Raw genomic sequence first — 13,166 nt, forward strand, 5'->3', positions numbered from 1 at the left:
TGGTCAGGTGGGGTGCAAACAATCTATAATTGCTGAATATAAAACTTCATTTTTCTTTTTTTAATGAAGACGGTTGATGGACACAAGTGTCCATTCACAGAGCAGAGACACAGCAAATAAAACTATACTATATATACTCAGTATATAAACAATATGTCGACTTGTTTGGTCAAAGAGAAACAGGATAAGTGGTAGGAAATTAATTATTTGAGCACAATTGTGATATATGTTATTTTTGAAAGCTGAATAAATGGTAAAATAGTTTAAGATTTTAAACAGATAACGCTGTAAACAGATTTACAGCTTCTTCTATTTTTAGGTTTTGACCCCCTGGACATGAGTTTTAATGTGTAATGCATTAATGAATTTAATACCATGAAGTCTAAGTAAAAGAGAATGATGACAGGTAATCTAACCCCATACTATAAGAATATCTCATTTCTATCTTTCTCCCAAGTCCTGAGTGTCAGAGAGTCAAACATATGAATCCAGCTGAAAATGATTTCCTTTTATTTGCACCCCCCTCCCCCCTTTTTCTTAGCTTTTCTTAGCTCTTACAGAGTTACTGAGTTACAAAGACTGTAACACATGTTCACAGTAGCCTCGCCATAATTTGCTTTTACATCAACAAAAATGAGTATAATTTAATTTACATTGTTACATCTTTTTGTATGTTTTTAGTCGCAGGATTGAGAAGTGTTTTATTTAAAATGTGCATATTTACCCACAAAAAATGCAGTGCTGTGCACAGTCAAAATCTGTAAAAATATAGTTCAGTGCACCAGTTTGAAGCATTTTTATCCATGCTACTTTTTTACTGTTAATTTTCCTGTGTTTTTTTAACCTCTCATTGAGTTATATCATTTACCATTTTGGGAAATTTCCATAAAAATTAGCAATAAACTGGGAGACAATGACTCTGTGCTGAGTGTTGCTCATATATAAGGAAAATCCCAGTAGACCTGTGATTCTGTTTAATCTGCATTACTGATACAGCTTAAAGTATAAAACTCCTTTATTTTACTCAAAGAGAAGTTTAAAGGAAGGACCTGTATATCTATATGTTATTATAGAGTATTAGTGGTATAAATATTTAAGTAAGCGTATAAAAAGTGAAATTCTTCTGCTGCCTTTGTTTTCTCCTTTGCATTTCAGGGGGAAACAAATCACGTTTCATCTCCTCCGAACCCGAGCAGTTGTCTAAGTCTGCACCTGAGTTTTGTTGAAGCTTGAGAAACGGCTGGGGAGACGTTTCCAAACTGGTTTGATGGAAGTGTTTGCATGACAACATGCCAGCCTTTTGCTTATGAATGCTTTCGGGCGCCTTTATATGGAAATCCAAAAATTACGTTTCAGATTCAGTTAAACCGTCAGCAGTGTGTGTGCGTGCATGTGTGTTCCTGTTTGTGTGTCTGAGGATGCGTGTGTTTGCGTGCCCTGTTGGTGATTACTATCCTCCCTTGTCCAATTTGTTTTACAGAGCACCTGGGCCTTGGCTGAGCTCTCTCTGTGTACGTGTGTGTGTAAATGGGACTGCTAGATAAATACAGGTGGGGTCCCTTTCTTCTGACAACACACAGACTGAGTGAAAGAGCAACAGAGAGACAAAAGAAGGAAATAAAAATGTTCTATTCAGCTCTGTTGCCTACCTCCTTCCAGCTTTATTGCTGCATTTTAAGATGCATGTGATTACAGAAGAAATAGATTCAACAACACCAGAGAGGTGCAAAATTACAGCGAGGGCTGTTACATTACACAAGAGCGGCTTTTACCTAAATGCACCCAAGTCTGTGTTGACTCATAATCCATGCACGACTCATTAACGCTGCACAGAAAACAGAGTGAGATCAAAATAATGGTTGTACATGAGCTTTTCTCTTATCTTTACCTTCCCCTACATGACTCCCGCCTGCTGGAATCTCAGCCATGGGGCGAGATGACAGCTGAAATCGTGCGAGGGCTAACGTACAAGCTGCCACAAGCAGGCCAAAGCAAGACTGGAAAGTCAGGGGCCACGAGCCACCACATACTTTTCGTGTGTGTTTGTGTGTGTGTGTGTGTGTGTGTGTGTGTCCAACTGTGAGGTGAAAGGTGTATCCTGCATTCCAGGCGTTTTTTCGCAGGAGCAGCAGCTTGTCTGGACTTGGCTGGGATTTTGTGTCTGAGTCTACCTGTTTGAGTTGAGAAGCCCACAGCTGAGAAGGAGACAGGGGTGTGGGTATGTGTGCATGTAGGAGGGGGGATGTTGACATTCAGATGGAGGTTAGATCAAGAAGAGGTGGAGGGAGGGGGTGGATGAATGACATGAGGGGTTGCAAACACATGCTTGAACATGAATGAAGCCAAACATAGAGGATAAGGTTGACTGCAGCATGGGTGCTCGAATAATATTAGCTTTGGTGTCAGAATTAATACTGATGACATCCATTAAGCTTCTTCTGGTTATCCAGTTCAAGGTTTGGAGGGGATCATAGGCCTAAAGGGTACACACTGGACACGGTGCCACCCACAATTGAACAAGCAGTTAAGAAAATGGATGGATTGACTTTGTCAGTGTAACGAGCTGTCCCAGGTGTCTCTGTGCTGCTGATGCAGTGGGTGTCATTGATGCAGGCTCTGGACGCGTGGGTTTCCCTCATACAATCCACTGAGAGACTTCTCTGGTTAACTGGTGATTCTAATTTGAAGTGTTTCTTTGTCTTTGTGTGATAGACTCCCAACCTCTGCAGCTTGCCTAATGACATTCAAACTACTACTTTAAGTTGCTCCCATATTCACCAAGAGTCACCAGAGCAGTTAAGTCTGCATTTTTGATTTGGCAGGTTTTTGCACCAGACACCTCGCAGGACCAAATCGGGGCATTTTCACTCATTAGGTGAATGTGTGACTGTGCAAACCACTACACTGCAAAACCACAACAGAAAAGATCCTTGAGGTAACTTAGAAACCACAATTTCTCCAGCATTGCAGCTCTGATGGTCTGCAGCACATGCAGGCAGTCCAACCACCCTTAAGCCCAATTTTTCTCAGTAATGAAACAAAGCGTTGCAGTGGTACTGACACAGTGCCTTTTTACTCAATTCGAGCACGCAAAGTGCTTCCTGCTACAAGTCACATTCACCCAATCACCCAAACATTCATACACCACTTTTCTCTTTGTGTGAGCACTTCTGGTAACATTCACTCCTTGATGGATGCTTTAGGGGAAATTTGGGACTTCTGCCCAAAAGATACTTCAGTGTGTGAGCCACGGATCGATTCGCTGAATTTCTGATAACTCTGTAAATAACCAGCGCTCTACTGGTATCTGGTCTCTAAAGGATTATAGTTAATAAAACTGTCCAAAACTTTCATAAAAACATTTTGTTGTCCTTATAAACTGCTCTTCACATATTTCATTTTTTAATCCTTCAGTATTTCTTTGTGTGTGTCCGTGTGTGTGTGTGTGCCATAGTCTCCAACCTATTTACTTACCCTCTTTCTACCCTTTAATTAGTCTGTCAGAGCACTTTAAACTAACCGTGTGCAATGTACAAACCTCAGTTTCACATTGTCAGATTTTGGTAACTTCCAGGACCGTAAAAAAGATCTGCTTTGTCTGATAAACTACAAATTCCTTTAAATTTGTGCTAAAGCTGCCTTCCAGTGCTGCTGACTCCGTTCACCAACGGTCACAGTTGAAATATCAGAGAGCTGCTGCTGGTGAGCTGTCACCACCTTCACAATCAGCCTCTGTTTGACCAGCTTATGTCTGCCCGACCCAAGACCTCACCTCTCCTTCAGCTGCACTCTGCGAGGATGTAGGCGTGTGTGACTGCGCGGAGGTAAGAAATTAACTTCCCTCTCCCCGAAGGCATGATATGCCCTTGTGATGTGATTTCTCGGAATCAGTTTTAATGAAACAATGAACAGAAACACTCGTTTCCTCAGACTGGGTTGATATCGGCGGTTTAATCTTTAATCGGGTTGATGTCTCTTTCTTCTTTTCTTCTTTCTTTTCTTGCCGTGAAATAACCTTCCGAGCGCTTCCCGTGTTGTTTACATCAATAAAGCCGGGTTGCTGAAGCAGCAGTGGAAGTTGTCGGCTAGTGGATTTGTTGTGACTGTGTCACCGCTTGTGTACAGCCTGACTGGTCTGGCAACATTGTGGCATGTCACAGTGATGCGAGCCGTGGTGTGGACTGCGGCTAAACCTGTTGGTTCGGAAAAAAAGGGAAAGCGCGAAAGGGGGAGCAGTGAGAGGAAGTGGCTAATGGGGAAGATGAAATCCAACTTCCTCTACACTAAACAGCCTCCAGAGGAGAAAAGGAGGCCTTGTTCACCTCTGACAGGGGACGTTTCTCCCTCTGTGTGCGGTTTTGCTGCCAGCCTCTTTTATTTTTCTTCTTAATTCTGCTTAACCTCGTATAAAGTGTATAAACAACCAAAAAAAGTAAACATTTGACAGCAACATAGCAAAAAAGTAATTTACACCATGATCTGGGTGTGAGGAAGGAAAGCCCTCATGGTGGGAGGAGAAGACCCAAATGGAAGAGAAAAAAAACACATCTCTTGCTGTCTGTGGCAAACCCTGCTTATTCATACTCACAATGGACAGCCAGATAATATTCTCCTCCACTGTTGAAGCTGACACCTGGAAGATTTGCTTTCACACAGCCCCTAAGGCTGGAGAACCCCACCCCAAACCTAAGCTAGCAAGTCCCTGCACAACATCCTCCAGGGTGGGGGAATCTGAGCAATGTGTGGCTTTTGTCAACCCACCCCCTACACACGCTTTTCTTTCTTTTACTGTCTGCCCCCCTTCTCAAAGCATAATCACATCCTTCTCTCTTGAGAGATATTTCCCTCTTTTCACAAAAGACTGAAAAGATTATCTCTCTTTTCTTGGTATGGGGAGGTGGAGGGGGTGCGCAACAGGCCTGCTGGAGGCTTTTCTCACAATGATAATATTTCTCTCAAGAAATTCATGACACCTGTTGAGATGATCTCCAACAGGAATATGGACCATAGTGCCTGATAGTGGATAAAAATAGATCCTCCTCTCTCTCTCCTACCCAAACACAGTGGCTGGATTACTCTAATGTGATGAAATGAACAAAAACACACAAACAGCAGGTTTTTTCCTGTTTTTTTATTCACACTCTTATTAATAATTTGGTGTTATCGAGACAACTTGTCTGCATATCCATCGTGTGATGACTGCAGTTGCAGAACATTTACATATTAGCTGAATTTAGTCAAATAACGAGTGGCGGTGAACAGCTTCACTGTGACCAGTGTCAACGACAGAAGAGATAAACATCTAATGCAGCACAGTGAACCACATGATGGTGCGTACAGGCCGTGCTGCTGCAGTGTTTGCATAGCACTGCGTGGTTAAAATATGTATGATAAATGTAAAAGTGCAGCAAACCTTTGAGGTGAGATTGTTACGATGACACGTCAGGATGTTAAATTTTACTCCTGGTATCATGTGCGTTCCAGTGTTAGTGGACGCTGGTGGCACACTAACAAATTCCTCCACACATCATACCAGTGTTCACTGTGGAGCACGGCCGGTTCCTCCTCCAAAGAGGCCCCCTAGTGTTTTTCTGAGGGAGCTCATTTCTTTTACTGTGGAGATTTTGGGACTCTTTCTGTACCAACTGTTTGCTTGTGTAGCAAGCAAACGTCCACCTGTAATCCCAGTGAAAGACACAGAGAAGAGACAACACCAGTGATGAAACACTTCATAATAATTACAGCAAAATGAAAATATCACAGCTTACCCCTTTATTCTAGTGTAAGTATTTGAGTTTTTATTTTTTGAGTATTTAAGGTAAATATAATTACATTGTTATTTCAAATAAAGTGCGTTGAAATTCCATTTAATTACAGGTGAATTACGCCCTTAGTGATGGACCTTATTATGAAGTGTTACCTGACCTGACATATATAAAATAGCACCATCAGCACCACCAGCTGAAAACCTGGCATATCTCTGTATGGTGTGGAGTGTGGCCTCAACAAATTAGAGGAACCCGGATAAGTGGAGGGCAAAGAAGAAGTGGCAGACCTAAAAAATCTACAGGAGATGAGCAGTATCTGAAAGTCGTGTTCTTAAAAAACAGGAAGAAAATCCAGTAGATAGATCTGGACCTTCAGTTGATCCATCTGTTTACTGAAGGCTCATCAGAAATGGTCTCAGGGGAAGGAAGTATGGCTGAAAATCAGTGGTAACAGAGTTACAGACTGCTGAAATGTTTGATTGAAATCATTGTGACTGTACATAGATGAGGTCTGGATGAGAGTCCTTCAAGAAGCTGGAGAACTACTCCTCAAGAAATTGCAAGAAATTTTGGCTAAGAGAGTTCAGGCTGTGTTGAAGAACAAAGATGTTCATACTTTGGTATGAACATCTTTGTTCTTCAACTTACTGACATTCAATTCGATGGAGTTGTACAAACACTGTTTCTGCCTTTTATCTTGTATTTCCATATGTGTTTACAGATGTTTCAATAAATTGCTGCGCCTGCTTCCCATTTTCATAATTTTCACAGCTTAAGGGAAAACTTTACAGGGAAAACTTTTCAAGGTTGATGATTTAGAGTTGAAAATGCAGACGTTGATAATTATTCTTCATTTGCTCACAACAAATTAAATATTGTAAATAAAGATTTTCTATTTGAATATGTCATTCATCAAGATTTTATTCTTTTTGAGCAGTGTATACAATAGTAAGATTACCATGTGTCAGTACAGAGGAATAATGTCCAATTTTGACTAATGTCCAATTTTAATTAATGGTAATAAAATAAGTCCAATTATGTGAAACGATTACTTTTACATTTTCACAAAATTTATTTTCACAAAATAAATGAATGAAGATGAAAACCCAAGCGTAATATTTGCACTTTTGTGCTCTAAAGATCAGTATTAATGATACAAAACTGGGTACACAATGAATTTTAACTCAAGGCCCATCATATTATGTTTAAATCAAAAAGCTTGACTTGATTTCTCAGTCAGTGTTGGTGTGGAATCCTGTACATGAAACTACAGTGACTGATCTAAACACTTGTACCTCTGTAATTCAGACACTAGGGGACGACAGTGGCAACATTCTGTGTCTTCAGCACGTCGATTTGAACAACGGTGCATTCAGGGATCCCTTCAATATTTGTACATATCAGCTCACCTTTTATTTAGATTTGGTTAACCTCGTATGCTGTTCCTTTACTTTCTGCATCTCAGAAAAAGAATTTTGGCTGACCACGAAGAGGACTTTTATGGTATATTATGTTACAATGATACTTAATGAACAAACGAGCACAGGTGCACTTCTGATATCTTTAATGACTGATTATTACCTTATCCTGTAATTCGCAATGCAGTTTTATATACGATGAGAAAATGTTTTATCTTGTATTTTGTTTTTATAATTTTTGTCCAAATACAGTCTCTTAAGTAAACATTTTTAGTCGCTAAAATCAGTGAAAGTATATAATTACCGACTCTTGTCATGGTCAATGAACAGAGCGTGACGTTCACCTGTTAGTGTGAACTGTGCAGCTGTCACATTTGAGTGTGCAGGCACCTAGCAAACGACACGTACTCCCATTTTTAAAAGGTAAGGGCTCTTATCTCTGTAAACATTTATTCGCTATAATATAAGAGTATATAGCTTGTCTGTAAGAATGCTACTCCCGGCGAGCAGTGAAATCTTCATATGGTTAAACCGGTCGGCGAAGCTAACACGAATAGCACGTACAGTGTAAACGCTACCAACTGTCAGCTAGCAGCTGGATTAGTGAAGACAAAGTGACGTTAACTTGCAAATTGTGTTGTAAAACAGAGGAGAGCAGCAGACAAACGACGAAACCTCAAAAAGCAGTAAGAGCTGAGTAAATATATCACCGACATTAGCCATTTTTAATGACTAACTAACAGGAACCAGTGGAGCTACTTAGTTTTTAAAGAGCAGCTTGTTTAAAAAAAAAATGGTTTTACAACACTTCACAACATTGCTGACCAACAGAGGGCTATTTATGGAAGCGTCTAGTGAGCAAGGCCACATTACCAAGTCCCTGGACCCCCCACAGTGCAGTCTGTCAGTCACAGTGTGTGTGTGTGTGTGTGTGTGTGGGGGGGGGGGAGGGTGTGGGGGGGGAGGGGGGGGGGGATTTCTGCCCCCTAAAAGCAATCTAAATGATAAAATCTGTTGCTTTTTTTTGTGGCCCAGCATTGTGTTGTTGTTCAGCAGAACCTTATTTTTGGTCTATGGGTTAAAGGTACCACACACTCAGTGACTGTTTGTCCTGTAGTTATGAGCCTCGACAGACATCTCGGTTACATAACCAAACCTTTACTGGTATCCACCCAAACCGTTATCAAGCAAGGTTCTCACTCACTGACAATCTGATCTGCAGAGAACAGGCTAAACTAGTCAATTAAAGCTAAGATCAACATTTAAAAGCCTGTAAGAGCATGAGAAAACTTGTTCCTTTGGTTGTAAAGCTTGTAAAAATGCCAAAATGTAATTACCTTGTAGCATAAAGCTGACAAACCTGGTCCTGGTCCCCCAAAAAGGGGGAAAGTTACTTTCTCTTTGAAATGAGAAAATCACAATGGTAAGTGTTTGTAATGTTTAGTGCACTAATACTGTCAAACTTATTTTACATTGTGGGCCACATAAAGCTCGTGTTGATCTTAAGTGGGCCGAAGCAGTGAAATCAGTGTTTCTGTCAGCATAAAGAAGTTTAACTACTTACTATCTATAGTAGACCGTAAAAATGTCATGTGATTGTTTATCTATAACTTAATTTGGTGTAATATGACCATTAGGGTGATGTTTATCAGTGAAGGTAATGCTGTAAAACTGAAACTTAAAATACAGTTAAAAGTCCAAAATTTATGCCATACTTCACATTTTCCAAAGCCATTCAGTGGGCTCGTTTGAGTCTGTGCCAGGCCTCTTTTGACCCCCAGGCCTTATGTTTGACACTGCTGCATTAAACCCTAAACTGCATTTAAGGAAGTCCTTGATTGATCACTGTTTTCTAATTGTTTATGAGCAAACATGGTATTATTAAGCTGCTCCTTACACACAAAAATAACCGTAATTAGTTGTTTACTTACTGATTGCTCATGCATAAGTATTCTGTCCTTACATCTTCCTCTCTCTGCATTCCCAGCATGGCACGAGGGCATCAGAAGATTCAGTCCCAGCAGAAAAACGCCAAGAAGCAGGCGGAGATGAAGAAGGCCAAAGGTCACGATCAAAAGACGGCGGCCAAGGCAGCGCTCGTATTCACCTGCGCTGTGTGCAGAGTAAGTATGACCCCTCAGAACTCCCAAATGAGGGTGGGAGTCATATTTGAAACCAAATGCAGTGCCTTTTCCTCCAAATCCTCCTTTCCTTTAACAACTGTTGGATGTTTCATTTCTTCTTACAGTCTCAGATGCCGGACCCCAAAACCTTCAAGCAGCACTTTGAGAGCAAACACCCAAAATCCCCTCTGCCCCCTGAGTTAGAGGGAGTGGAGGCGTAGGTGGTCGTCGACATGGATACTAAACTCTTCAACCCTGTGCCGGCTCTGCTCTCGTCTCAGTCTGACAGCAACGGATGATTTCACGTGACCAACATGAAGCACTTGTCTATTAATTCTTTAACAGGCCGGGTCGAGTCCGGTGTGCTCGTCTTCGAATACATGTCACAGCAGACCTGTACGACCTGTGAACGATGAAAAGTTGTAAAAGGAGATGGCTTCTTATTCAGCTTCCCTGAACAAACTGGCGTATTGGAGTATTTCTTGCTGCCCGCTCTTGTCTCTTTACGCTTTAGCTTTGGTGGATTGATCGCTCGAGATAAATGCACAGTGTTTGCTGAAGTTACAGCGGTGACAAAACTGACCTCGTCTTCTTAATTAGTGCTTTGAGTGCTGAATGGAAACTGGGACTGTGAATCTTTATCCATAAGTGCTCAGAGCGTAAATCGTCCTCGGTCGTGTCTGCCTGGTTATTACTGCATATTCTCATTTTAATTCATCATAATTTCGTAATTGTTTCAGTAAAAAAAAAGTGACATTTTGATAGCCATTTCCAAGCTGCTGGATGAATTGTAAACCAATGAATGTATGCTCCAATGATGAATTGTTAAGTCATTTTATTAAAGGTTCACTTTGTTGTAGCTCTGCTTTGTGTGATAATGTTTTCTGGCAAGGATGAATTTCACTGATACATTATGTGTTTAAGCAGGTAATGTTATCACAAACAGTCCCTGTGTTCCTTCACTCTGCTTGTGTGTCGGTTGTTTAATTTTGTGCCGAGTAATTTATTGTCTTCCTTCCAAAGTCTCTTTTTTACTTTCTCCTGCCTTCTAAACCTGACTGTTTCTTTTCTTATTACTCAGCGAGGCTGCATGTGAGAACCTGTTTGCCCTTCGGGATTAATGGTCTTTGACTCAGAATCTGGGCAGAGCAGAACAAAGTCTGTGCGATGTCCGATTGTGAGACTAGCTTGGGCAATTACCGTGGATTTACAGCGAGCGAGTGGGCGTCCAGCTCCACTCTTTCCAGGCACCGCCTTTTCTTAAACCAAACTGAGTATTCCCAATAGTGAGATGGGATTATCTACTGTTTTGGGCTATAAGTGAGGAAAGGACAACCTTGAACAAGTCCAGGCGTGAGCCTCGATTCCATTCCTGAAAACGGCTTTAAAGTGGATCTCTGGAGATCATTTCCAGTGCCATGTTTTTATTTTTTGCACTCTGCTAGATTCAGTTCAAATTCTTTCTTATGCATCTTATATTGAGCCTCTGTACAGCTCAGTGCATCCTGTGTAAAACAAGCTCTGTGCGCTCCTTCAACTTTAATCTGACTTTCTCTGATTTGCTGCTTCTCATGTCTTAGTCATTTAGACATGGTTAAGATAACTTGCTGAAGTTCAAACTGAGCATCAGAATGGGGAGAAAATGTGATTTAACCGGTTTATGGTGATTGGTATTAGACGGGCTACTCTTGAGTATTTCAGAAACTGCTGATCTACTGGGATTTTCCCACATTTCCTCTTTTTGACAGATGGCTATGTCCAGTGAAATGTCTCTGTGTGAAATCCGCTTTTTGATGTCACAGTTCAGAGGAGAATGGCCAGACTGCTTCAAGCTAATAGGAAGGCAACAGCAACTCAAGTAACCATTCACTATAATAAAGACATGCAAAAGAGCATCTCTGAATGCAAACATTGAGCCTAAAAGCAGATGAGCTACAGCAGCAGAAGACCACACAGGGCGCCGCTCCTGTCAGGTAGGAATAGGAAACTGAGGCTACAATTCACACAAGCTCACCAAAACTGGAAGAAGACTGGGCAATCGTTCGGTCTCAAATTCCTTTGTGACATTAGGATGGTAGAATCAGAACTTGGTGTCAATAATGTGAAGGTATAGACCTATCATGCCTTGTATCAATAGTTCAGGCTGCATATGGTTTAAACCCCACAGCCTACCTGAGTATTATGGCTCCCTTTATAACCAGTGTACCCATCTGATACGTGATTATATCATATCACAAAGCTCAAATAATGTCAAACTTTTGTTGAACATCACAATAAGATCAGTGTACTCAAATGGCTTCCATAGTCACCAGATTTCAAACCAATAGAGCATTGTTGGGATGCTCTATTGACAAATCTGCAGTAACTGTGATGCTATCATGTCAGCATTGACATTAATCTCTGAGGAATATTTCCAGCACCTTTTTTAATTCTGTGATACCTCTTTAACCATCAGGTGTACCTAATAAAATAGCCAGTGAGTGTACAGTGATCACTGATCACGTCATTTTCTCTGTGCTGTTAGTTACATAGTAACTGTCGAGCAAAACAGATGAAAACAGGCTGGATAAATAAATACTGGTAGTTACACAGTTATTACATTTTTAGTCTCGTGACTGTAAGGCTGTCTTTTTTTACTTCAGTTCATTGCATGACAGCATACCGTGCTTGGATAATGACCACTGGTTTTACACTCCTTTTTGTGAGGCAGTGTGGGACGCTTTGGGTGTGCTGCATAGGCTGAGTGAGTAATACCGGACACACCCCGGGAGTAGAATAAAATGTGTGAAGCCTGAGTTTTTGGCTTACGGCTTACTCATATGTAGGCTGGCCCGGTTTATTATAAGCATCCACCACTTTAATAGTATTTACTGTGCGACAGAAAATGAGGAAAATCGTAAAACTTTTATGTAAATGAATGTCATTTATGTGTCATCAGCTCTCACCCACCAAGAACTGAATGTATCTGGATACAGAGCTTTAACTGTAGGGATGGCAGGATGACTCACAGAGAGTAACTGGCAGCTGACATGAACATCATCCCAGGAGGTTCTGACATTTTTAACTGAATAAATTAATCTCCTCTCCCAGCTACACAGAGCTTTACTCACCGGTTTAAACACAAATATGTACAGGAAGTGACAGAATCGGTACCAAATATCAAAAACAAGTTCAAATTGTGCATCTGTTACCTTGGATCAGCTGAAATGGCTCAATGTGCAGCAGTTAACAATCAAAAACCTCTAAACCATTATGCAACTCGGTCTGCATAAAGAGGTCTTTAACATGTCCAGTAATGACAAACGCTTCACTTCAGCTGAAACACAATAACTGCAAGAATATAGTGTGTAAGCCAACCATGCAGACATGGCTACAACCACACCATTGCACTTCATGTGTGAAGTCACTCAAACCATAAAGACCACACCATCTGTCTTCTTTGTCATAATTAAATCATTTAGGGGGAAATGTGGCTTGACTTCCTTTAATTCTGACTACTCAGAAGTAACAAACACACACACACACACACACCACGGTCAGTGAGACGCTGCCTGTTGTTTTAGTTGTTTGAGCAGCTCGGCCAAATGACTCACAACCCACATTGTTCCCCAGCCTCCTCACACATAATCCACATCCTGCCTTCCCATCTGTAAACTTGTGAATCAAAAACACAACACATGTTCATTCATATAAACACATACACATATGTAAGATTTTTTTTTCTACAGCCTGTCTTTGATCTCAACATGCAAGAGTCACAGGAAAAAAATGAGAGCACTCGTACAAACTCGTTACAACTTAATTAGGTTAAGAATTTCCCTGTGGCTATAGATCATCTATTTTCAGCTCTCATCGCA

General features: G+C 40.9%; 1 protein-coding gene across 1 annotated transcript; it reads left to right on the forward strand.

Annotated features, from left to right (window-relative positions):
- The first annotated feature begins 7,500 nt into the window (after nucleotides 1–7,500).
- On the forward strand, nucleotides 7,501–10,168 carry znf706 (zinc finger protein 706). Its single transcript, XM_082520352.1, has 3 exons — nucleotides 7,501–7,609; nucleotides 9,174–9,309; nucleotides 9,435–10,168. The coding sequence occupies exons 2-3, from the start codon at nucleotides 9,175–9,177 to the stop codon at nucleotides 9,528–9,530; spliced, it is 231 nt and encodes a 76-aa protein (XP_082376478.1). The 5' UTR covers nucleotides 7,501–7,609; nucleotide 9,174; the 3' UTR covers nucleotides 9,531–10,168.
- The last annotated feature ends 2,998 nt before the right edge of the window (nucleotides 10,169–13,166 follow it).

Source organism: Aulonocara stuartgranti (genome assembly GCF_965226115.1).
Source record: "Aulonocara stuartgranti genome assembly, chromosome: 22".
Taxonomy (NCBI): domain Eukaryota; kingdom Metazoa; phylum Chordata; class Actinopteri; order Cichliformes; family Cichlidae; genus Aulonocara; species Aulonocara stuartgranti.

Coding starts and splice junctions, on each gene's coding strand:
- znf706 (XM_082520352.1), top strand. CDS start 9,175: ATGGCACGAGGGCATCAGAAGATTCAGTCCCAGCAGAAAAACGCCAAG. Junction 9,310..9,434: donor TCACCTGCGCTGTGTGCAGA/GTAAGTATGACC, acceptor TTCTTCTTACAG/TCTCAGATGCCGGACCCCAA.